At 29.2% G+C, this 27100-nt stretch overlaps 1 protein-coding gene across 1 annotated transcript in view; it reads left to right on the forward strand.

The window, feature by feature from the left end:
• The window catches only part of LOC111638802 (pre-mRNA 3' end processing protein WDR33-like), a 125570-nt gene that overhangs the window by 85402 nt on the left and 13068 nt on the right, over positions 1-27100 (forward strand). The window contains exons 8-14 of the mRNA XM_023384554.1: positions 4442-4539; positions 18073-18199; positions 18291-18445; positions 22333-22411; positions 22499-22609; positions 22683-22777; positions 22865-22939. Coding sequence (XP_023240322.1) covers positions 4442-4539; positions 18073-18199; positions 18291-18445; positions 22333-22411; positions 22499-22609; positions 22683-22777; positions 22865-22939 — 740 coding nt within the window. The remainder of the gene's footprint in view (positions 1-4441; positions 4540-18072; positions 18200-18290; positions 18446-22332; positions 22412-22498; positions 22610-22682; positions 22778-22864; positions 22940-27100) is intronic.

A 27100-nucleotide genomic window follows, 5' to 3' on the forward strand; every position in this document is an offset into this window, starting at 1 on the left:
TTAATTTAGTCATATTTGGTTAGATGTGCTCTTTCTTTGAAATTAAGTTCAATATATAGGAAGAAATATTAGTTTCACTTTTAGAATGAACTTTTTCTTTATAAATTTAAGTTTAATATTAGATTTTGTTTGTTGTAATTCATATATAAATGTATCTGACGATGAAAATGAACAAAGATTAAGTAAATAAGTCAGGCTTAAATTTATTTAGTGTTTTTAGGGAGGCTCCAACTTCAGAATATGTGTAAAATGATGAGATATTTGCATTAGAAAAATTTTGAAAGGCTACAGAATCTTAACATATAAGACTTATGATCATTTTTTTTTTACATGAAATTGCTTGTAAGTCTTGAATGAGTCATGGAAAGAATTGAGAAGAAGAAAAGCTTTTAATAAAGTTTTGAACATTACTATTGCAGTAGAATCTGCTTATTGTAATCATATTGATGGTGATGATGCTGATAATTAACTGATAACATTAAGTGGGCATAAGTAAATAAGACTACAATTAGTGGAAGTTCTTGTTTTATTGACTCTGACATTAGAAAGAGACATTAAAACAATTCAAGCAAATATATAACTTGAAGATTTATTAATATAATAGTAATTAATGCAATTTTCCTGCCACTACCCTTTCTAATATATAATTGAAGTAGTAAATAACAGCAATTTAAATTACTATACCATAAATAAATAAAGACAAACTATAAACATTTAAACCACTGGTGGATAGCGATCGGCATTATCAACCTATGTTGAGACCGGTAATGTAAAAAGATGGTGAAAAAAGTCTATTACTTGAAATTAATAACAATTATATCTGAAACTCTATCATTCCAATATGTGAGGCTTTACAAATGTAATTTCATTTACATTTTTTGGGACATACTGATGTTGTTAGATTGAGAAAATACTCATGATTACAATAAGCAGATTCTACTATACTATTTTTGTTTGTAAAATTTATTAGTGAGTTTTTAATGTTTTTAATTTATAAACCTGCTTCTTGGTTTTAAAATAAACTGAAAATGTTTGTTCCACAAACTCCACTTGCTGAAAAATTGTGAATGATGTGCATTTTATTACAGGTTTGTCATATACAGGTTGTCTGAAAAGTTACTCTGCAATGAGTAATTTATAATGACGTTTAAGTTATACTTACGGTATTGCATACAAAGCTTGCAAGTTGTATGTCCCACATTTCTGCTTTGTGGTAGATGAACCTTTTCTTAAATCTACTTCCTAACTTAAGGTCTTGTATGCACATAAGTATAACTTTAACATTACAAATTACTTACTGCAAAGTGACACCCTGTATAACTCTTCCCATTCTGTAACCACTAAGAGAATGTTTTTCATGCTTGCCACAGATTCTGCAATGGAGTTGCTATGTAGTGAGGGGACAATATTCAATGTATCTGGATCAGAGCTGATAGCCAGATAGCCAGTTTGATTATGTGGCAATCAACTCTGTGTTTGTTTCATATTCAGTTTATTTGAATCCCAATCTTTTTGCGACATGGGATCGTGCATAGTTATCATTGATAGATGATTGTATTTATCATAAAATAGTTAATAATAGGCTTTTTTTTTATCATGTTTCTTATTACTAATGGATTGTATTTATTTAGAAATTAAATTATGAAGTACCAGGTACAAAGTTTATAATGTATTGGTAACAGTACATCAAACATACATGAGAATGTACATCAAACAGTATGTTTGATGTACTGTTACCAATACATTATAAATGATAAATGTTCTAATTAGTGCTTACTGATGAAATGTTTCATAAAAGATTTATGCTTGTTTTTCATTAAAATAGTTTCTTGCCCTATAGACTGTAAGAAAGCCTGTTTTGCATGCCTATTATATTTATTTGGCCAGTCCCACAATGGAGATTGCTGGACAATGAACAACAGTTTCTGATATATCTAGATCAATCCATCTAAGAAAAGTGGTATTGCTACCCACATTTAAAATATAAATGTATTGCCAAGCATGTTGTTATTATCTTGCATTCACCTTTATAGTCTAAAATGTGGAAAATTAGTTGTATTATAATAAATGAATTCACAAATTAGATCCATTGAGAGTTCAAATATATCTACATCATTTATTAAGTTTTAAAAAAAGCATTATTTTTATGAAAATGTGGAGAGAGAAAATAAGATACAAATTCTGTACTAAAAATTAGCTTTACAGATTTATTGTTTCTTTGATTTGTAGAAGGAAAGTAAAGAATTTTAAACGTGTCCTGTTACGACAGAAGTATTTTGTTGATATGTTAATATATAGGTCTATGTATTTGTTTATCCTGTCTCTGATTTTATATATATATAGTTAAAATATAATAATGTAATTTTTATAAAAACATTATTTTATATTATATCAAGCAAGAAAGTAATATTTCTTTGTTCTTAACATCAAATAAGTTTATTAATATACTTATAATTCTCTTCTTTCTTTCCTCCTGTCTCATTTCACCTGTAAATATGTCAACATTATTAATTATTTTCTTGGATCAATTTTAATGTTAGTAGGTTATGAAGAATGTACATTAATGATTTTTATAAGAATAAGTCGGTTGATTGGAAAATTAATTACGTTTAATAATGGAAAGATATGCAATTTTAAAGTATCTTTTTCATGCACATAATAATGAGTTTGTTTCTTAATTAGGAGAAGTGTTAAATTTATTATTATTATTATTATAAATATAACAAAATAAAACATGATGGACTTATGATTTGAATTCTTTTGTTTTTATTTTCTTTTTTTAAAGAATTATATAATAATACTAGAATCCATTTTTTGAAGTTAATTTAATAACAGAAAATTCAGTTATACATTCAAACAGTTTTTGTAATTAAATAAATTTAATCTCATTAAATTAGTTTTTTTTACTTGAAATTTATAAGTTTGTTTAGTTTGTTCTATGATGGCCTGTGTAAAGAAGTTGAGGATGATTTCAATTTCCAGTGACATTTAAGTGTGTATATATTGCAGGCTTCTATTAATATAGTATTTTAATCACATATAATATATATATGTATATATTTATTATACAGTTGAAATACAAAAGCTGCAATAAGGGTGTAGAAGAGCTGCATGTGGCTTGTAAGCCATAGTTTGGCCATCATGAATCGTCATGGATTACATGCAAAAGTTACAATTTAAGAAAGTTTTTGAACTTGAAAGTCTTCACAAAATGTTTAACCGATAAAATATACTGTATTAGCATATTTAACTATTGACACACTTTACAGGAAAATTCTTTGAATAAAAATCAAATTTTATCTACTTTTTCATGTGGCATTAATTTATTGATAAGATGTAAAGTAGTTTACTTGCAGATAGGTGGTTTGGCCACCATCTAATGGTAAATTTAATAACCATAAATAAATTTAATTTTAAGTTTTAAATTTAGAATATTCTGGAAGTAAAGATTGGTTCAGAACGGGGAATCAAGCCCACGATTCTCGTGCTTACCATGCAGATGCCTTGCCAATTATGCTATCCAGACTTCCATTCGATCTTTGCTTCCAGAGTAATTAAATACTAGCTTTATAGGAAATATTAATGAATTCAGGTTACATATCCTTTGTCAGAAATCAAATACAAGAGAGCTATAAACCTAGCATTAGGAGTCAACATGAAAATTGAAGATGAAGAAAAGATGCGAGACCATTAACAGTAGGGCCAGATTGGCATATAAATTAAATAAATTGCAGCGTAGGGCTTCTCATTATGAGTCTATGGCTTAGGGCTTCCATCAGATAAAGGTACTGTACATATACAAATGTACTGTACCTTTATCTGATGGAACAGAAGGATCTGTTGTTATCTTATAGTTTAGGGCCACAAGTCTGTCCAGCCCATATTACCAATGATTTTACATTCTCTCTTTAATTCTTGTTGACTCATAATGATCAACCATTATCTTAAATCATTAAAGTTTCCTAAACAAAAAGTTTTTACTTGGAGAAGAGCCAAGAATCTATTAATTTTTTTCTTGCTTTATTGTCACAGCATCATGATTTATTTTCTTGCACTTTGTATGTCCCACATTTCTGCTTTGTGGTAGATGAACCTTTTCTTAAATCTACTTCCTAACTTAAGGTCTTGTATGCACATAAGTATAACTTTAACATTACAAATTACTTACTGCAAAGTGACACCCTGTATAACTCTTCCCATTCTGTAACCACTAAGAGAATGTTTTTCATGCTTGCCACAGATTCTGCAATGGAGTTGCTATGTAGTGAGGGGACAATATTCAATGTATCTGGATCAGAGCTGATAGCCAGATAGCCAGTTTGATTATGTGGCAATCAACTCTGTGTTTGTTTCATANTATAAATAAATTAGGATGTTAGGACTATTTTTATTTTACTTATCAGTGCGGCCAATTTCTTTTATTTTTCCCCATTTTATATAGTTTTTGTCCTACGGATACTAAATTCACGACGTGTTCCGACGATGGCACTGTACGAATATGGGATTTTTTGAGGTGTTATGAAGAAAAAATTCTGAGAGGTAAGTCGTAATCATCAGAAAAGAATGAAATTTTATTGTGTAAGAAAGTTCAAAATATCAAATTAACATTTACTTACGATTACAAATTAAACATTTAATTTACAAATTCATTAATACAATACAAAAAATGAATGAAATTTTATAGATTTAAATGTACAAAGTTTTGTATTTAAAAATAAAATAATATGTAAATGATAATTTAAACAACAACCAAATTTAATTTTTACAACTTAATATTTGGCCGAAAGATGGAGGACTAATTGGCTAATTTTATTAAATTATTAGCCTAAATATAGCCTGAAAAATTAATTATTGTTATAAATAATGTAATTATATCTATTTTTTGCTTGAGTCAGTACATGACGGATGAAATTTAAAGAGTGTAATAATAAACCATCATGGACACACAAAAAAGAACCTATCATACTTAAATTCATCATGAATATAGCCTTTGTGCTCTAAAACTAATGTTAAATGCACAGCATCTGACAAATAGCATATATGTTTCATAGAAAAACCAAGAAACATTCTTTATATAGGAATTAAAGAAGTAACACCATACTTATTATCTGGTGTCCATTGCAATGGAGTGATGTGGTAAAGCAACACAATACATGAATGATCTAACAAGGGGAAGTGTCTCCTGGGAAGACTATCAATAGGAAACTCCTCTGTTTGGGGTATTATATACATGAAGAAAACCCAGATAATTTCACATTGCCAGCCTGTTGTCAGGTGCTAACTACCAATGTTTGGTGATTATAGCTACATGGCAATTGGTGGATATGTTTCCATCACAATGAAAATTTACTAAATAAAATAAAACAAAATATTAACAGAAGATACAATATCACACACAGGAATTTTGCAGCTTCTGTGTACAAATTTAAATTTATATCTCATTTTAAATTACAGTAGAACGTCGATTATCCGAAAGTCAATTATCCAAAAGAATTCCAGTCGGCAAATTTAAATTTTTGCCAGTGCTGTGGCGCTGCAATCTTTGGCTATGTCTTGGGCTACTCAAATATTTTACATTTTTGATACTAAATTAACTTCTGAATTATAATTTTTTATTGTTTTTATATTTTTCAATATATTTATTTTGTTTGTACAAAATAAAAAAATAATTTTTAATGATACAATAGTCTTCGTTAGGCTTAACATTGATGAAAATTCAACACAAAGCGACATGCAACAGAGAAAAATTTCAACATGGGATAGGTTAATATATTTTTCTGTACATAATCGGTTATCCGAAGTATCGATTTTCCGAACAACCCCAGTCCCCAATTGATTCGGATAATCGACGCTCTACTGTACTAGTATTTATGCTTAATAATCAAAGAACATTTAGGGTGCGACTATGCAGACACAAGCTAGTGAGAAGAGGTTATGATGTTTCTCACTCATTAAGTACAATATGACTACGCCAATGCGAGTGAACGGGAGAAAGTGGCATTGAGATGATGACATCACACGTTCACATTAAACTTGCCACAGAAAAGTGTGAATTATTGCATTGTATGGAAGTAAAGATCATCATGGTTTGACTATGATGCTTACTATTAGCAAAGAAGAAATTTTTGTTATTAGGATTATTTCATAATGAACACACAAAAAGAAAATGAAAATATGATGTTCCTCTTCTGTGGAAACAGCAAAAGGATAAAGAACTTTATTACAATCTGTTAATAAAACAGAATTTATATGACTTTATGTATATCTATAGTTTGAAAAAAAAACAAAAATTATTTAAATATACAGTAGATGAAAGATATGAGAAGCCATCTTCTACTCGTGCTAAAGCATGTGTAGTATCCAGTGAGAATATGCAAGACATGATAAATATCAAATCCTGTCATATATTTGCTAGAACCAGAAATTCAGTCTTGCCAGTGAGATTTCTGGGAAAACCACGCACAAGTTCTCACAAGGTTTTCCTTTGTGAGAACTGTATCGTTTACAACCTTTTGCTTGCTACTAGATTCCTGTCTATATAGTTGCACCCTTAGAACACACTTCCAACACATATGAAGTGAAAATTTGTAAGCATATCAGAATCAAGATAAAACTGTCATATAGTAAATATCAAGACTTTGTTTTATCTTGATTTCAGATTAAATAGAAATTACATAAAATTTTCCATCCCTTCTGGAGATGCTGATGATCATTTGGGCTTAGTCTTCTTTAGAAGTACAGGTATACCTCGCCTTACGTCGGTAATTGGTTCCAGGAAAACGACGTAAGTCGAATTTACCTGTCTCCGAATCTACTTATCACTAGGAAAGCATTTTAAATAATATATGGTTAATAAAAATCTATTTTAAGCTTACAAACAAATAAATTTTAGTTTTTAATATAGTACAAAAAAAGTAATCTAAATTTACGAATGCGTGTACTGTAAATACAGTACATACTTGTATATATTTTAATATGATTTTATGTGCTTTAAACGTTTATCTAGTGATATTATGACTTCAATATTTGTGGCGGACAGACGTAAAGTCGAATAAAATGACTTAAACTTGATTTTTATTTTTCCATATACTTTTTTAACAAGCGACGTATAATCGGGAACGACGTAACTCGAAACCGACGTAAGTCGAGGTATGCCTGTATAAAGTTAATGCCAATATTAAAAAAATGACAGGTTAAATTATAAATTAAATCAATTATAGCTTCAGCTTGTACAAAAAATTTATATATCACTACAGAGGAAAGCATGTCTATTACATTAAATTAATTATTTAATATAATTAAATAAATAATTATACAAAATAAGAAAAAAAATATTCTTTATAAAATGCATAATTTCTTTTCAGAAATAATCATAACATTTTAGAAAAGTTAGACTATAAAAAAACAGTTTTAACTGTTGTTTTCTAATTAAATGTAAAACAAAAGAAAAGGTTTTTATATCAGACAATTTTTAAAGATACTTAAGGATTATATACCAAAAACACTTAGTTCAGGGAGCTTAAGAAGTTTTAGCATATATTGTAAGGATGAAAACAATTACTAGCAGTGAAAACTAGATATAAGTCATCGAGTCAATTGGTGACGAGCCTGCCACACATTGCAAGTGCTGTGTTACAGTTTGAGATGGACATATTCCCCACTGACAGATCTCTCTGCCTGGTATTGATAAGCATTTTCCATCCATTCTCTACTTACGTCCAACTGCTGTTTGTAACTTTTTCACCAAAAATTTTTACTACTTTGATTTGTAAAATTCTTCATGTTGCTGTGCATTACCCTGTGTTAGACACTGAGTAATACAGTTCTTGCCATATTTGTCTACAGTTCTTGCTATTCGTATACAAATTTCGCCATTTTTTTGACATGTATAATAGTCCAGTGTTGCCTGAATTACTTTAAGATTATTCTAAAATGCTGACTTAAATTTATGAATATTTAAATTAATGTAGTAATCTCTCAAATAATGCATATTTGTCTTTCCCTGAACATTATAGTTATATTTTTGTGAATGCATATTTTTATTAAAGCATTTATTGAATTAATATAGCTTATAAATTGATAACAAGTTTTAAATAAATAAAGTAAAAAGTTCAATCCAAACAAAAACATCTGAGATATAAAAAAGTTTTGCCAAGTAAAAATCTATGACAATTAAGACGGTGGTCAAAATTTTTCTTAGAAGTTATTCTTTGGTAAAGATAAGCTTGGCACTTAAAGGCGAAATGTAAGGTAAATACATGTAAAAATCTTGTTGGTATTCTCAAGCACCAAGCTTATCTTTACTATAAAAAAACTGCTAAGAAAAATTTTGACTTACTTCTGAATTTTCATAGATTTTACTTGAAATTCTTTTACATCAACTATCTACATCTCAGATGTTTTTGTTTGGATATCAATCATTTTTGTTTAATAATTTTATTATTATGTCAAGACATAATCAGTTGGTGATTGGTGACTGCCAACTGAACACGTCACTGACCAACCCACTGCCAAACAAATGTGCTGTCAACCAAACGCTTTCAATATTCATTTCGGTCGGCACCAACCAATGCCTCACCGACTGATGCTTTCAATACACTGTATAGAAAAATCGTTATAAAAAGTTGTAATTCTCATAAATTTAAGCTTTTGTAATTCTGAGTAACATTTTGAATAAAATTCATTTGTTTCCATGCAATTTTATCTTTATAAGCATAAAATTAAGCTGTAAAACTGAATTAGCTCTATGGGAAATCCCCGTGAACTTTGACCTATCGACCCAGAGGTTTCATGAGCACCTCACTGATAATGAGAAAGGTTTAAGTTTAAAATTTGAGCTTTCTAGACCCAATAGTTCTTTCTCTATGAGCATCTTCAGTGCCAGATGAAGAAAAAGAAGAAAATAGTGTTTTAAGCAATTTTTGCACTTTTCAATTGCTTATATTTCAGCAACTGCTGTATAGAAAATCTTGAAATTTTGCACACTATCTAAAAAAACAATTTTCCTTCGAATGAGATATTTGAAATTACTTCAGATTTTTTTTGGGGGGTGGAGAAATCAACCCCTGAAAATTGGCAACTGTAAGTCAGTGACAGTTTTACTTGGCTGGAAGTCACTGCCATGACTCCTGATTAATGTGGTTTTTTTCCTTGAGGTTAAATTCATACTTTCACAGTACCTGTGGTCACTCTGGAAAATTTTAAAAAATGTCCAACCATTTCACCAGTTTAAAATTTTTTTTGTCACTTCAAATTATTTATTGCCACCAGTTTTGCATACTGATTAATATAGATTCTGGCAGCTTTATCAGTTTGGAGTTTGGAAAGCAAAGTAACATATTAAGCTGTCACTTAGAAATAGGAATCATTTTTGAATAATTTTTTAATGAATAATTCCAAATAACACATTTGATTACAATGCTTAAACAGTACTTTACAGGTTCTGTCATGTCATAATTTTTATGCTATAGTCTACTGAAATAAAGATCAAAATGTACAAAATGTCATCCAAAAACTTTTCCAAAGTTTCTTTCAGTTGTTAAAAAATCTTCAATTTGGAAATGCTGAATGGCATTGCAAGAAAACTTCTTTCAGTTATCAGCATCACCTACTGCTTTTCTGTTTAAATTTTCTGCATGATGTCATGACATCTCTAGATGTGTGGTGTTCGGGACTCCCATCGCATAGAAACTCAACATTCTGTATTATTCATGAAGCCCACTTTGTGATTCAATTTCATGCTGAATGTTGAAATAAAGGGACTAGTTTTTATCACCAGTATTATGTTTTTTTTGCCATTTTAATAAAAATATTGCCAACTGGCAATTTTGGCACTATACAGCTCAACCACTGTACTACATATTTGGTAAATGGTTTGAATGACAATGTACTGTACATATAACAGAGTTACCATCTGGCAAATATATGACTAAATTTCTTTAAATGGGCTATATAGGTTATTACTTACACAGAAAAATTAATTGCCACAATCAAATAGTTTTGTTAAATTTTTGACACGAACTGTATTTTAATTACAATGCAAATGTAATATAGGCCTATTCTAATTTGGATTATACTCAAGAAGAAATGAAGAAAAATTAATTATTTTTGAAAATTAAACCATCATATTTTATGGCATATAAGATGAACCCCATTTCATCACAGAATATTTAGAGGGGAAAAAATAAGTGTAGTAAGTCATAACACACTTTTGACATTTGATCCCAAAATTTTTTTTATCTATTCTGGTTAAAAAACTTAGAATTAGAACATACACTTTTATTTATCAGGGAAAAAGAGGGGTTTAAATGAAATTATTTACAATTAAAATTTACCATTAAAGTATTTAATATGAATACATATAAAAGCTGTTTGTCTGTAGTAAAAAATAATAATGTCTTTTATTAAACAATAAGAATTTTATTCAGAAGTTATTAGGCTAGATAGATAGAGGTTACTTGTAGCGTACTGAATGCCATTGGGAAATTCATAGCCTATGGGAGATCGTAGCTTCATATATAAGGTGTAGAGTGATTTTTTGGGCCTTTTATTGGACAAAAGTTGCATCTTATATGCAACTTTTGTCCAATAAAAGGCCCAAACTTTACTAACTAAATTCAGATATCACTAAAATTGAAACAAATGGCAATGCCATCCATGATATAAGTCAGGGGTGGGGAATCTGTTGTCCTTTATGGCTTCTAGTGTGGCCTGATGAAATATAAAATGATAAAATTCATGAGAGAAAAATCAAACTTATTAGTTATGAAATTATATTTTTTATTTTTTTTAATAAAGTAATATATCTAATTAAAAATGATGTATAATAGAAAAAAAAAACGTTCAAAATAAAAAAAATTAAAAGAATCTTTACAATCTGCCCTTTTTCACACATCTCAGGAATGCAACAAAGTCACAAGGCAGAGTCTAAGTTCAATTTATAAATATTATTGGTGAATAATAGACTAAATGTAACTTGTAGCACTTTTATACACTTATACAACTTGCAATATATCATTCAGCCTTATGAATTCTTTCTGAAATAGGATATGGTCTTCCAATTAAAAGGTTTTTCACCTCTGTTGTAGGATTTATAGTATTAAACTATCTACACTGGAACAAATTTCAACAGAGCAATCACAATACCATAACTGGCTATTCCAGCAATCATTATTCTGTCAGAAGAGTAAAAAAGTGGTGGAATATCAATCTAAGGAATTGTGATTACTGTATAGCAGGGGTGTCCAACCTGCGGCCTGCGGGCCGCATGCGGCCCAAGGCAAGTTTCAATGCGGCCCAATAAACGTGTAAACAAAACCAACAAATGTTTTAATTTTTTTATTATTTATTTATTTCAATGGCATAAACTCAAAAAGAAAAAGTTTCACAAAGTCGTAAACCTTTATTCACATTTTATTTTTGAGTGGAAAAGAAATATTTTCAAATACTTGGAGATGTGTGAATGAGGAAGGATTACTGAATAAAGCTGGAGTTGTGACTCAAAGAATTATAGACCCAAATTTGGGAAAAGGACAAAGGTAAGAAAAGACAAAATATAAAAAGTAGTGAGAAAAATTAAATAGATTTTCTGTTATGCAAATATTGACCCTTAATTTTCCACTTCTTTATCTTTTCTCCTTTCTCTCCTTTCCCTGGGTCTGTAATCCTTTGAGTCACAACTCCAGCTTTATTTAGTAATAGTATTTCTTCCAATGTTGCAAGATTTGGCTACATTGCGCCAAATGTGGCTACTTTTTTTGTTTGACTTAGAAATTATCATTTGGTGCATTGGCTACTTCTTGGGTTACATTTTAATTATAAATATATTAGTTGAATGAAAATGCACTTTAAAATGGTGTTTCATCGCTTTTTATTAATTAGAGACCCAAATAAAACAAATATTTGTGTTTTTCAAATAAATTTCCGTTTGTCTCTTTTATAATAAATGAATTTATCTATTTCTAAGTAAAAATTGAAAGTGTCTGTAGAAGTAATTTTTTAAAATACTCTTTTTCGTGATAAAGATTTAATACTTATTATTATAATCTAGACATGTTAATCCTTAAATATACTTCTATATTGGGCCACAAGTATATATTATATGTACTGGCCCAAAAACTCCTTGACTTCTTCCAATGCAGCCCAGAGAAACAAAAAGGTTGGACACCCCTGCTGTATAGGGATTTATGAATGTGTATTTTAAAGAATCCCAATTGCATACATTTTATAAATCAGTTGATCGTATCCATTTTTTTTTTAATTTCATTTTTAAAATGTAAGATATAAAATAAAAAATACAGTTGAAAACATTAGTGAATAAAAAGTTTTGTTGCATTTTATGATTTTTGAGTGCTGTTATATAACTCTCATAGCAGTTTCCAATTTGATATATAAATTAAAACCTGCTAAGTCGAAATTTAACAGATAAAAAAAATCCAACTTTAAGTTAGAGTTTTGAGTTACAAAGTTTAATATCCAATTTTCTCAAATTTTTCTGTGCTTGTAAATTCCTTTTATCAAACTGTTTCTCAAGAATCTATTCACAGAAAGATTACAAAATTGTATACAATTTATGTTGCTTTTGAGAGTGTTTCAAGGTGTGCACCTCTCTTGCATCCCAATCAAAATCAAAGTGGCAGAATCGGTAAACAAATAGTCCAACTCTGACTCACTCTGGCAAATTTGAAATGTCCTATTCTGACTCCGAATCTGATTCCAACCTTTTCACTTTTTAAATGTCACACTATGATTTATTTTATAAGAAAGGTACCAATGAATATCTGAAAATTTTTATCTAAAATTTCTCTGTAAGAATTTGTACTAAAATTTATGATGAGAATCAAAAAATGAATATACTGTAATGAATTTACCTCAGAAAAACTTACGAGTACATAAAGAAACATACATCATAATCAGCTGAAAGAATTCCACTTTTAGTAATCAATAGGAAGACTAACACGCCAAATTAATATATAATAACAAAAACAAATACACTGAGTTCAGCATTACATGTGTTTAAACGCATGTAACGCTGAACTCAGTGTATTTGTTTTTGTTATTAAATTCCACTTTTATTTGTGAATTATCAGAATTTGATTTAAATTTAGTCATTTAAAATTTTTTTCAGAATAAACCAAGAGTTGAATGAAATGATTTCAATACTTTTATTTTTAACTGCTAGTTTTGGCAAAATACTTTTAATGGTCATTTAAATAAAATGACTGCTAATTGAACAACACTGGTTATAATAAAATTGTGTTACATTAAGTATGTCTTAATTTGCTTTTAATTACTATATTTTAAAATCAAGTCAATACACAATTTATGATATAATATAGTGTATAGTATTATTTACACCTATGTTTAATAGTAACACTCAAGCATCGAAAAACTGCATTTATGTGGCATCTACTTTTTTACTAATCTTCATGGGTGGCTAGTAAAGTAAGTGTCTGATTGAATAATACATTAAGACTCACTGTGGCCATTTACAAATGAAAAAATTTATTTATACAATTTCAAAATATGAACTCATGCCTCGGAGAGAGTGTCATTGCCTTTAAAATTGATGCCAGTATTTTTTCTACATACTTTATACATATCTAGTTTCTTCTAATTCCTAAGATAAGTCTTCTTTCTGGTATGATACGTGCATTGTTAATGGATAATTGCACCTGGTTATCTGTACCAAAATTCACTAGGACCGTGGGGGTGATAGTAGACTCATGCTCTTTTAATAAAAGATTCAAGGAATGTTTTGTTGCTCCTGTGTATTATAACTTTTGGCCAATTCTGGTGTCCAAGATGGAATGGAGTAGACTTTACATAAAGTTGTTTATTAATGGTGTCTTTATCATTTCTAAGGAGTGAATGTATGGTGGATTTTTATTAAGAGGTTGTGATATTGGAATCCTTTGCAATTTTTTTTTAAAGGTGTGTCTAAGTAATTTGGATAAGTAAGTAATAAGTAACTTTTACATTTAGCCACTGAATAAGATCAAATGACCTATTTTATTGGAAAACTTGTCTAGTGGTCTATTAAGAATGTGATTTCATCAAGATTATGTCTGCTTGAAGAAGGTACTCCAAAAGTTATGATGATATCAATAGGGAAAAACTAAAGTGACCAGATCACAAAACATAAAAAGCGGGACATTAGGCCAGGTGACATCATATGAGTCATGTGATGATTTTGGTGTACTATTTCTGATTTACCAACAATTTAGCAGTTGCCAAAATTTTGCTATTCTCATCAAAATTAAAATATTTAAGAGAGATATTTTTTTAATTTGGATAATTAGCAAAAATCATCATTCACATGAATGCACGTGGTATACATTCACTGTTGTCCGACAGATAGTGATGTAGTGATGACAGACTGGACAATAAATAGCCAATTGGGCTACTATTTCTATAAATTGAATATTAAAACTTTACAATTTATGCAATTAATTTATACAATTACAATTTATGCAATGAATATTGATATTTTTCAAACAGTTTAAGTAATAGGACAGCATATTGACAAACAGGACTGTTCTGCTTAATTTGAGACACCTGGTCAATTTATTAGTGTAGGATTTAGGTAACAGCACTATGCTTAGCTGCATCTCTATGTAAGTAACATTGTGGTAATTTACTAGGATGTAATATTCTATCAATATATGTAGTAAATGTTAAAGGATAATTCTTTGAAGCAACATTTTATAAATTACATCTGTTTAATTTTAAAAACAATTTTTTAATACAAACTATTTACTTAGAAATAAAAATGAGATAAGTTGGACATTTTATTCAAAACTGAGACAAGACCAGGACATTTTTCCAAGCTGGGACAGAGTCAAAAACCGAGACGTCTGGTTACTTTAGCAAAACCTATTTTCACAAATAAGTGTATTTAAGATATGAAACAGGATACATTCTAATGCATAATTATTTCATTCTGGTTAAGATTATTATTAATTCAATTTCTAAATTTGAATTTATATCGTACGATCAAATAAACAAGTGTTCTAAAGTATAACTCTACTATATTTAAAGAAGAAAATACTACCTTTAATTGAATAATAACTATAAAAAATAAAATGAAAACTTGTTCAAGTGCTTTCAAGCTTCATAACTCATCTTCAAGAATGTAAAATTGCTGCATATCCAGACAACATTAAATAGAGATGCTTTAATTATGATGACTTTGTACAGTATAATTGATAGCATTATATAAAAAAAAATGTAAATATTGATTAAGCTTTCATTTTACAAAAAAATATTTTAAGCTATTTCAAGTGTAAGAGATCTTAAAAAATAACATACATTGTCTAAAATACTAATAGATGTGTCTGTTGATCACACAATAACAATGCCTTCGGGTGTCTTCCTGGTGCAGCAGAGTATACATTATTTTTGGTTTAGCAGAAAATATATTCAAATGGTCATTTGTGTATATTTTTTCTACTAAATCAATAGTAATAGCCCCAAAAATTGCAAGTTATCTAGTGGTGTGTTATCATATGGACAAAAAGGGCAATTACCTGGGGCCTCCAGCAATAGGAGGCCCCAAACTAATCTTTTATAAGAAAATATTTTTCTCCAAAAAATTACTCTGAAGAAAAAATGTACGAAGTTAACACTGTGTGGACCCACTAATTCAAATTTGTCTGGGCCCCATAAAGCTATGATTATGGTACAGGATGGTTTGGTTAGTAACATCTTCTAAATGATATGTCCACTTTTATTGAATACAAATAACAGTACAAGCTGCTATACAAAGCAGGAGTGTCCAAAATTTTGACTTCCTTGGGCCACATTTAAAGAAAAGAAATTATCTCAGGCCACACACAAACTATAAAACTACATGTAAAGGTGATGCAAGTAGATTTACTGGTCTTGGCTGATGAACAAACGTTGAACTAATTATGTAGCCAAGTAAAATTTTTGTAGCCCAAAAAGTAGCAAATGTGCCAAATGAATTTTGTGAGGCAAAGTAAAAAAAAGGGTAGCCCATTTTGGCACAAAGTAGCTAAATCTTTTTATTTGAAATACTGTACAATACAATATATGCATATAATTTATGGTGGCAGCCATCTTAATTAACTTCTGTCTTCAGTGCTTGTGAACTTTGCTGCACTAGAGCTACAACAGCTAACTTAAAGCAGAAATAGCTTAACTGTCTTTTAGCAAAGTTGAATTTAAGCAGCTTTACTAGGAAGCGTGCCAAATATATATTTTTAAAGTGTATACTAATAGCATTTTGTGACAATTATTTAATTAAAAGTACAGTAGAGCCTTGAAAACTTGGCCTAATGTGGACCAAAGGGTGGCCGAGTTTGTGAAAACGCCGGGTTATCGGAAATGGGGTTAAAAAAAGGATAAGTATGTGTGTTTCCTCAGAAAATATTGTACTGTACTTGTATGTATTGTTTGCTTGAGAATACAACAGAGAATAAACTGCCCAAATACCCTTAAACAAAGGAAAAGTACATTCTTTATGAAGGCATAGAGCCTTTACTACATGAAAATGAAAATTAATGAATACACTGTGTACAGTAATTTACCTGATAAGACAGACCTCAGAAAAATACTTTATGAGGCATAAAGCTGTCTATAATGAAAATTAATTAACTAAGGATTTTTTTGCCCTGGCAAGGTGTGGCTGAGTTATCTGGAGTGCTGGGTTATCGAGTGCCGAGTTCTCGAGGCTCTACTGTATTACAATGCCATGCAAATTTCAAAAAGTTAAAAAATAAGCATGTAAAGATCTCAATGTTTTATGGAAGTTTATAAAATATACATCAACCAAAGCCAAATATTATCAGGCCAGAAATGGCTATAATACTAATAATTTAATAAACAATTGGGCATTAGAGTTAGGTGTTAGGTGCCATCTCATGATAAATTTAATAATTATAAATTATTTTAAATAATAATTTTAGAATTACTGGAAGAAAACAATCGGCCTGAAGTGTGACTTGAACCCACAACTCCTGCTTACCAACTCCCGCAACTCCAGCTTACTTTGGCAATGCAGATGCATTGCCAAAGTAAGCTGGAGTTCCGCTTTGGGCTGATTCTTTTCTTCCAGTAATTCTAAAATTATTATTTAAAATTATTTAATTAATTTATAATTATTAAATTTATCATGAGATGGACCTAATGCTTAACTCTAATGCCAAATTGTCTATTAAATTATTAGTATTATAGCCATTTCTGGCCCGATAATATTTGACTTTGGTTGGTGTATAGCTTTTAAACATATCGGGTCTAGTAAAGATGTTTGATTAAGGAAGTTTATGATTTTATGTTGGGCTGCACTCATTACAGTGCTGGGTCGTATTTATTACAGCACTGGGCTGCATGTGTGCTGTGTGTGGGACAGTCCTGTGCTGTATTACTTTGTGTGTGGGTGCAGCCCTGTGCTTCACTGTGCTACATTAAAAATGATTTTTTATTCAAAAATGCAAGTACTTTCAATAGCTTACAACTATCCTTGTCAGACTAAATTGATTGAAATCATTTCAAACAAAATTTATCATATTTTCATACAGAACAAGAAGACAACAGGCAATTTTGAAAATATTCCAGCAGCAACCCCATGAAATGTATGGAAAGTTTTTAAATAATTTAATTAGAAAATTAAAAATTAGTAAAGTTCTTTCAGAATGAAATACAAAAATGAAAATCAAAAGCATCACTTTCTTGTTGATAAAAAGACATTAGATGTATGGAAGTTTCTTAAATAACATAGTCTGTAGTTTGGAAATGTCAAGAGTGGTGCTGTTACAAGGTAGTAGGAAGGAGTTGTAGAAAGCTTTATTTAGTTCTTATTCAGCTCCAAATGTCATCTGTTAAATATCAAAAGTACATAATGAAGCTTGTAAGTAAATATGATGATAATTTTGGAATCCAGACATTTACAGTTTCCAGAAAAAATCCTAGATATCCATATAAATCCTGTTTAGAATTGCTATACTAATCTAAATTGTATGACATTTGTAAACATAATGAATTCCTAATGTGAATATTTTGTATATAATAGTGATAATTTAATATATATTTGATTATATATATTTTTCGTAGGACACGGTGCTGATGTGAAATGTGTAGACTGGCATCCACAAAAGTCATTGATCGTATCCGGAAGTAAAGACAGTCAACAGCCTATAAAGTTATGGGATCCAAAATCAGGTCATAGTTTAGCTACGATGTAAGTGTTAATAAGTGTTAAAATGCTTAAAGTTATTTTTTTTTGTCCATTTTAAGAGTTTTATTGGAAATACTTTTTTCAAATTTTATAGACATGCACATAAAAGTACAGTAATGGAAGTCAAATGGAATCAGAATGGAAATTGGTTATTAACGGCTTCAAGAGATCATCTGCTTAAATTATTTGACATCAGAAATATGAGTCAAGAAGTTCAAACATTTCGAGGTCATAAAAAAGAAGCTTGCAGTAAGTTCTGTCTTTAAATAATGGAATTTTTTTCAAGAAAATCTGGAACAATCTATATTCAATAATAACAAAATTAGTCTTTTCATGTCAAATTTTATTCAGAAATGAATTCATTTTGTTTATAAAACAAAAAGTTTAAATTATATTTAGTTTATTTTGGCTATTGGAATTTTGGTTAGTAAAGACCAAAATATGACTTTCAAATTTATATATAGTAGTTGAACCCATCTATCGCAAATCTCACGAAAACAAGAAAAAAAATTTGAGATAAACAGGTTTCGATGTATACACAGTAAACAGTAATAGGGTTTGATTGGAGGTATGGTAATTTATTAATACAATAGCAAGTACAATACACACCTGTATTAGGTATAAATAAAACATTTTGACATATCTGAACAAAAATAGTTTGTCAATAGTTTCTAATGCCTAACTTTCTTCAACAAATAAGATACAAGCGAAACTAGTAGCAATCAGAGAAAAGCAGTATAATTTCAACTATATACTGTATTTCAAGAGATGTTTCTCAACTCCAATATATGCTATCACAATATAGTTACTGAACTTTGAATTTGTAATTGACACTTCAGTCTGTAATTTGAGATATAGAGGTTTTGGAGAAAATAATTTGAGATAAACTTGGAAAATATATTGAATTTAGGCTGAAAATGCAGGGGGAAAAATAAATTTCGAGATAAACATGTTAGAGACAGACAGGTTCAACTGTATATAGCTTTTGAATGCCAATGAATAAAATAAATTCAATATTTAATGATTTTAATAGTCTAAATAGCTTATTATTATCTTGCAAAATGAGTTTAATCTGACTGATAATATATTAATCATGATATATTAATATTAATATAATAATCATGATAATATTAATATTAGTGCCATTTTACATTGCCTTATTATTCATGTATATTTTGTATTTTTTTCATTTTATGTTTTAGTTTATATACTAAATTACTGTGATTATGTTAATTATTGCCCGAGAAGTATCTAGTGTATATTAATTGATAGAGTAATTGTCTGAGTTTCATCTATCATACAAATGTCTTTTTTGTCTGCTGCCTGTAGGAGGTACTGTAAACAAAAATGGAAAATGGCATCTCTGCAACAGAGAAAACATTTTGTGTTCAGCAGTTTTCAAAATTGAAATCATGGTCAATTTTAAAGTGATTCACCTTATAAAACAAACATTCTTGTTGCACGATTATGATTGATTTGAAGTTAGCTTACTAAAATACACAAAATGCTTATGTTGCAGAATCACCATTTTTGTTTACAGTGCTTCCTACATGCAGTAGATAAAAAGACAATTGAATGCAATTGGGAGATAAAACTTGAACAGTTACTTTATCAATTGGTGTACAATGTACACTTCTTAGGTAATAATTGACATAATTACAGTAATTTAAAATGGTAGCATTCTTTTTTGAAGACCCTGTATATATCTCTTCTAAGTTCCTGTGGTTAAATAGTTCTTTACAATAGGAATAGTTACTTACATATGCTATTGAAGCTTGTCTTGAAGGAAACTTCAAGACAAGCTTCAATAGCATATCCCTGTTATAATATTATTTAATAATAGTTATACTGAATTTCCTATAAGAACTGATTAATCGAAAATAACACTTGCCTAGTCTAATCAGTTATTATAGGAAATTCATCAAATTAAGTATCATAATGACTATTTAATAATAATTAAAATTGAAGAAGGAGTTGTAGAGAAAAAGTTTCATGACTAGATTTGAACCTTAACTTCTTATTTAAGGATTATATATGACCATTTAATTCAAATGTCAGCAGCCAGAGGTTTCGCAGTCGTTCAGTTCTTTGAGAACAATTTGTGGCTCCCAATGTCTTTTGATTTATCTTGATTGTTAAGATAAATCAGCATTCAGTAAATTATTAAATCTTAAAAGAATGCATACTATATTCTGTAGGACAAATAATGTAGCACAATAGTTTTTCGTCAAGGACCTTCTACTCTTGTATTGCTGGATCAATTTTCTGGAGCTTACATTACATCTCTCCTGAAGCATTTTCTGTTTGCTTCAGGAGAGATGTTCCTTTTCATTGTTTATAGTCATTATCAATGTGAAAGCTGAATAGGTGTTTTAAAACTCAAGGCCATTACTTGCACAACTGCAATACAGTTGACCCCCCTATAACATGGGTTCATATAGTTCGGATTCCTATATGACGGCAAAAAATTCTGACAGTATTCGTACGAACATGCTAAAAAAACTCGTATAATTTGGTAAAATGTCATCGCCGACTCATGTTGCGACAGGATTGGTCGAATCTAGATCAATAGTGGATATTGTACAAACCATTGAGTTTAAACAAGCAGCAGACCTACTAAAAACCATTTATTATTTAATGTCCATAAAAATTATATATATATTAATGATGTCTCCAAAGTACAGTGAATTTTTTGCAAAACAAATAATTTATCAGGAAGTTTGCGAGCGCCATTCGATGACAAGCTCCATGACAAAAACAAGCTTAGGCAATGGTGTACACTAATTCAAACGGTGTACACTCGGTAAGTAATCCTACAATTTTTTGTTTATAGCATAGTTTATATGGATTATTCCCAAAAAATTATGTGTGTTTTGGAAATGTTGAGTCAAATTAATCTAGAATTGATTAATTTTATGGAAGAAAACCTTTCAAACAGCCGTAGTCCATAAACTGCATACGTGCCGGGCTGTGATTGGCTCATGTATTTAAGGACTCTTAGAACATCAATTTCATAAAGAATGGAACGTATCTACTGTGTTATAGGGCGGTCGACTGTATAATGAAAAGAAAGTAGTTATTGTATGAGAGAGTGAGGGAAAGTGAAATGTGAGTAAGTTCCCAATATGGCTAATGCTTAACATAATTAATTTTAAACAAGACAATAATGAGAGAAGTTTGCAATTTAATAAATAAATATGTAGAATAGGATTAAGTACTGGAGGAATACTAAACTGTTTATTCATTCGAAGACTACATTAATATCCAATAATTTGTTGTAAATGATAATCAAGTGAAAAACTGTGCTTGGTATCATGTTCAAAATTATTAGAAAAAATGCTAAATTCAAGAATCGTTTTTCTGAATAAAATTTGTTTTTTGTTCCTGAATTTAGTATTTTTTCTAATAATTTTGTAAATGATAATATAAAAGTTTTTTGAAGATCAAGATGAAAAATCCACTGTAGGATTTTTTGGATAAGGTGGGATGGAATAGACGTGATTGTATAATCAGTCTAGCACAGATTGCTAGTGAGCTAGCAAGGGGTTTGGGGTGGTGTTTACAATATGTAATGTTAGAACCTGTGTTTGACCTTATTCAAATGGTTTTGATAACCTGAGGATGGGTTGGACAGCTCAATACAGACTCTCCTCGACTTACAATGTTTTGATTTATGATATTTTGCACATACAATGGCTAATGTAAGTGAAGTGTGGAAGCACAGGAAAATGGTTAGAATTTAAATTCAGGTTGCTTGCTCTACTGATGGGTTAAGTGGGGTCTTACTATATTTACAAAGTTAGGAAAAATCTAATTAATATATTTAATAGCATAAGTAATAATACGTTGAAAACCAAACAATTGTCGTAATGAATCAGACTATATTTCCACTACTATTAATATTTAAATTCTAAGTAATTTGGTACTAGAGGATTAGGCATTAGGGAGCCATCTGTTATTAAATTTAATGAAGGGTTGGATGAAGGTCTGGGTAGCATAACTGGCAATGCATCTGCACAGTAAGCAGGAGTTGTGGGTTTGAATCCCACTCCAGCCTGATTCTTTTCTTTAAGAATATAAGTCATTTAATAAATATTGATTTATTTATAGTTATTAAATTTATATTTTGAATCTAGGCTTAGGTTGGCATCCAGTACACGAAAGTCTATTTGCTAGCGGAGGATCAGACGGTTCAATTATGTTTTGGGTCGTAGGGTAAGTAAATTAATTTTGTTTGAAAGAATTTTGTTTCATGTTTTCAAAAACATTGTTGCATTAATTTATTTAATTCATTTGTGACAGAGCTGATAAAGAAGTTGGAGGAATGGAACAAGCTCACGATTCATGCGTTTGGTCTTTGGCTTGGCATCCCCTGGGTCATATATTATGTTCTGGTTCTAATGATCATACAAGGTAATTATTTTTTTTAAATATAAAATTAAATTTTGTTAAAATTATAAATTATTTTGTTAATTTGTTTTTTTAGTAAATTTTGGACTAGAAATCGTCCTGGCGATAAAATGCGAGATAAGTATAACTTAAACACTCTGCCGAAAGGTCAGGATGAAACAGCAGAATATGGTAAGTGATACATAAAATGCTTGTTACAAACATTTTTCAGTTCATTTAAAACAAATTTTATATATTAATCTATTTTTTTGTGTTTAGATGAACCTGGTGGACTTCCTACAATTCCAGGAATGGGATTAGAACATGGTCTGGTGGATAGTTTAAGCTCATTAGGTAATTTTGGATAATAAATTGCTTTATTTGTAATATTTTGGATGCTTTTAGAACTGTTTGGATTGATTAATTAAAGTATTTCTTTTAATATAGTTTAGTTATGAGAGACAAAACTTCAAGCAGTCTGTAAAAATAATAGTTTTCATTGATTAATATGTATATTAATGATAGTTTTTAAATAATTTCAACAATAATATATAATAACATCTTGATCATCTGGCTTAAATGGAAATGGCAATGGACTAAATAATAATAAAAAACAAAATCCAAATAACGTGAAACCATATTTGGAAATAGACTGTTAGATAGGTTTGTTAATGAAATGAATACCTGTTGCAAACCTTCATTTACAAGCATAACTTAATGCATAGCAGTTAAGCCAAACTTGTGATTTTACAGAAACAAACCTCCATACGAAAGAGCAAACATCACTATATGATGCTTCAACACAGTTCAAAACTAAACAGATTTTTAATCAGATACTTTTCAAAATATCTGGCACATATACCAATGGTCAGATAATTAAACACAGTAATAGTAATACCTTAACTCTATTCTAGCACTGTTTTACTCTCCTGACAAATATTTTTGCCTTACGTCACAAGCCTATTTCAGATCTGTTTTTAGTTTAAAGTTCCAAATTAGAATGTTAACCATTCTATGCTTTTTGTTATAAATTTTTAATTTAAATGTTGGAACGTTTACACTATTACGTAGTTTTGTATTCTTTAACTTGGAGAATTGTGATAGATTGTGTGATAGGTCAAATAATTGAAGATTGGATAATTACGACTTTACTACAGTTCGAATAATGAAGGTTTTTATTACAGTTTACAGTAGAATCTTGTTTTAACAGACTATTTGTAGAAGAATGGATTTGTCAGAATAAGGGTTTTTTCCCAGGTCCCACCAAATCAGTATAATTTTACCTCCTTATAGCTTTTTTTCTAGTCCCATCTATCATAAACTTTGCATTTTTTCAATGTTTAGTTAATATTTGGGTGTTTCTGGGAATTTGTTGAGTTTGATAATGCACTCGTTACATTTAGGATATGTACAATTGAAGAATTATGTGAAGAGAGTCAGCAGGCTGATACAATTGAGGAGGTGAACCTAATGAACATTCTGATACTGGTCCAAGTGTAATGTCAAAATTTAGTGAGGCCATCAAGTCTTTCCAAGTTATGGAGATCTTCCTTATAATTTTCAGTATAAATGAACAAGCTTACATGACATTGCTAATATCAAGTAGTTGTTGTATTTGATAGGGAGAAAAGTGGCATCTAAACAAACCAAGAGGGACAAGTTATTTTTAACAAATTATGAAGTTAAGTGGAATACTAATGAGCATATGCAATTTGCCTCACTTTTGCTTACAACATATATAGTTTCTGTCAGCTCTGTTGTAAACACGTAGGGCATAATATATCTTATAAGTGTTACTATAGAATAAAGAATAGAGATCTCTAGAGACTGAATAATTTCAAGTACAGGTATTTCTTATACTGTACATAGGAGGTTAAAAACTGGAAATTTTTTGAATAACAAATATTTTCCAGGGTGTATGGGATATCCAGGGTTCGTGATACAATGGATTCTCAGAACAATGGATGATTTTCAGCAGTCCAAGTGATCTGTTAAAATGAGATTCTATTATATATATATATATATAATACTGTATACATTCCCCACTATTGAATTAGCTAAACCTTCCATACACTGATCCTATTAATCATACATCTATGTGATGTGCTTTACATCTTATTAAGTGATCATAATCAGCGATACAAATAATCATTAAGTTAATTTACAATTTAAATTGTTATTTAATTTAATGATTAATTGAACCACTGGTATGAAACAATTAATCACGTTTTACATATGTTAAAAATTAATGTACATGATGAATGGAAATTGTTACAGAATATAAATGCTAACTCTTAAAAATCATATGAAAAAAGAATATATTAACAAAAGCAATTTCCTTGTAAACATACTTTTACTATCAATAAAAATTTGATCATAATCTTTTAATAATAATTATTATTATTAATAAAATAAAATAATTAAAAATTTTACTAATTTTTACGGCGTCATTTATCTCTGAAAAATGTAACTTATTTAAAAAGTTTCATTGGTCCGGGCTTAAAAAGAACTAGTTTTAATTTTAACGCAATTATTAATATAAACCAAAATAATAATTTTAAATAAAAATTAAACAAATGTATAGCTTATAGGTCATAAATCTATTCCAAAACCTCACTATTTACAATGTTTAATACTGTATTTTTATTTGTTACTTAAGTGTAAATGTTGATAACGTCACTGTTAGTTTTTTAAAATATATGCATGGAGTATGTTATATTTCGTTTCTAAACTGTATATATTATTTATAGATTCAGTATAATCATCATTCTATGCTTCGTACCAAAACTTAGTCATAAAATGATCCAATGCATGCATTAGAATAAGAGAGAACTAAAATAACTATTAATTATTTTGTTAAAAAACTGAAAATTTTCGTTTTTATTCCAAATATTCGAATGCTTTACTCTTTATATATTTCTTTCTTATAACTTAAATAGATATTATATATGCTTGTATATTGAAAATTATAGAAAAAGTCAGCAACGTTTTATTTGTGATAAAGTATTTAAAACTGATCTCCTTCACAATTATTTCAGGTTTGATATCATAGATTATATATTTCAATATAAAATTCTGAAATTATTAATTGTAAAATAAACTCTTTAAGACTTTTAGACCATTATTATGAGTCACCAATAGAATTTAATATAATATTGAACTGAGATTATAAACTAAAATTTAATGAATATCTTATTTCTCTTTAGTAATAAACAAATGTAAAATATTATTTCGAAATATTTTCATAAAATTTGAGAAAAATAATATTAAACATAATTCAGCATTTAAAATAAACTATGTCTACCTAACTTTCTAGATTTGATGATTGCATTAGTCAACAGTATTAAGTTATACGTCTCATTTCAATACGGTTATTTCATATAGATGTGTAAATCACAGAAATGTTAAAGATATAATTCCTGTGAATAAGTGACAAGTACATTTCAATTTCGTAGACGCCTTTCGAAATTTATATTTATTCATTTTATAATTTCTATTCACATTTATAGTACGATGACTTGCAAAATTTTGTTATTGTTAACTGTGCTGAATACATTTAAAATATAGACACGTATATTTTATGAAAACTAGAAACACAATTTTTTAAATGAAATAATTTTTTTTCCTGCAAATGAGCAGAATTTTCGAGAGCGGGGGAGCTGAGGATTTTTCCAGGCATGGAGAAAACTTAGGGCCTGTAATAGTTCTATTCCCTATAAAATTAATATTATTTTTACTAACAAAAAATAAAAAGTAAGACTGTTTTTTTAATTAATAAAGAAATATTCTATGTATTTCATCTGCTTAAAAACAGAAAAGAAAAAGATTAAAGGGGACCCACGCTGCCTCGCGCTTCATACGAACCTTCGACGTCCTTGTAAATAAGTCATTTAAATCTAAATTACTATAGTCAGAAACTTTAGTAACTGGCTTGTAATAATCCTTTTTTTTATATCTGATGACTAATGCTATTGCATTGTACTATTTTAAATATGTATTTTTGATAATTCGAACGAAGACAATAACATTATTATTACTATCTTGACAATATTTTTTTAATATTAACTTTACAGGATTAAGTAGTCATAGAACAGACTATTCGTCATTTCAGGTTATATTAACTTACTGGGCAACATGAAAGAGGAAAAAGTAGTTCTAACCCGAATTAACTATGAAAGATCATGAGAAGAGATCAGATTCGGAAAGAATGACTGAACTGAACAGAAATTAATACCGATGATGATAATAAATACTATCTAAAATTAATCTAAGTTGCTTTGCTTAATAATTTAACATTAATTAATTTAATTTAAACAACAAGTATTTAAAACAATTCTTGTATAAAGGACGTCGATAGCTTATGAGGCCCGTGATAAAATGGACATCTTTTCCTCTTTCCCTTTAGTCTTTTTTTTTGTACCAATGAAATACGTAGAAAGCTTCTTTATTAATAAAAAGCAATCTTAAAGATTTCATTTTCTAGTAATAAAAAGAATATTAATTTAATAGAAGTAA

This window comes from Centruroides sculpturatus, unplaced genomic scaffold (assembly GCF_000671375.1).
Source record: "Centruroides sculpturatus isolate CEXI.00-Female unplaced genomic scaffold, Cexi_2.0 scaffold1302, whole genome shotgun sequence".
Classification (NCBI taxonomy): domain Eukaryota; kingdom Metazoa; phylum Arthropoda; class Arachnida; order Scorpiones; family Buthidae; genus Centruroides; species Centruroides sculpturatus.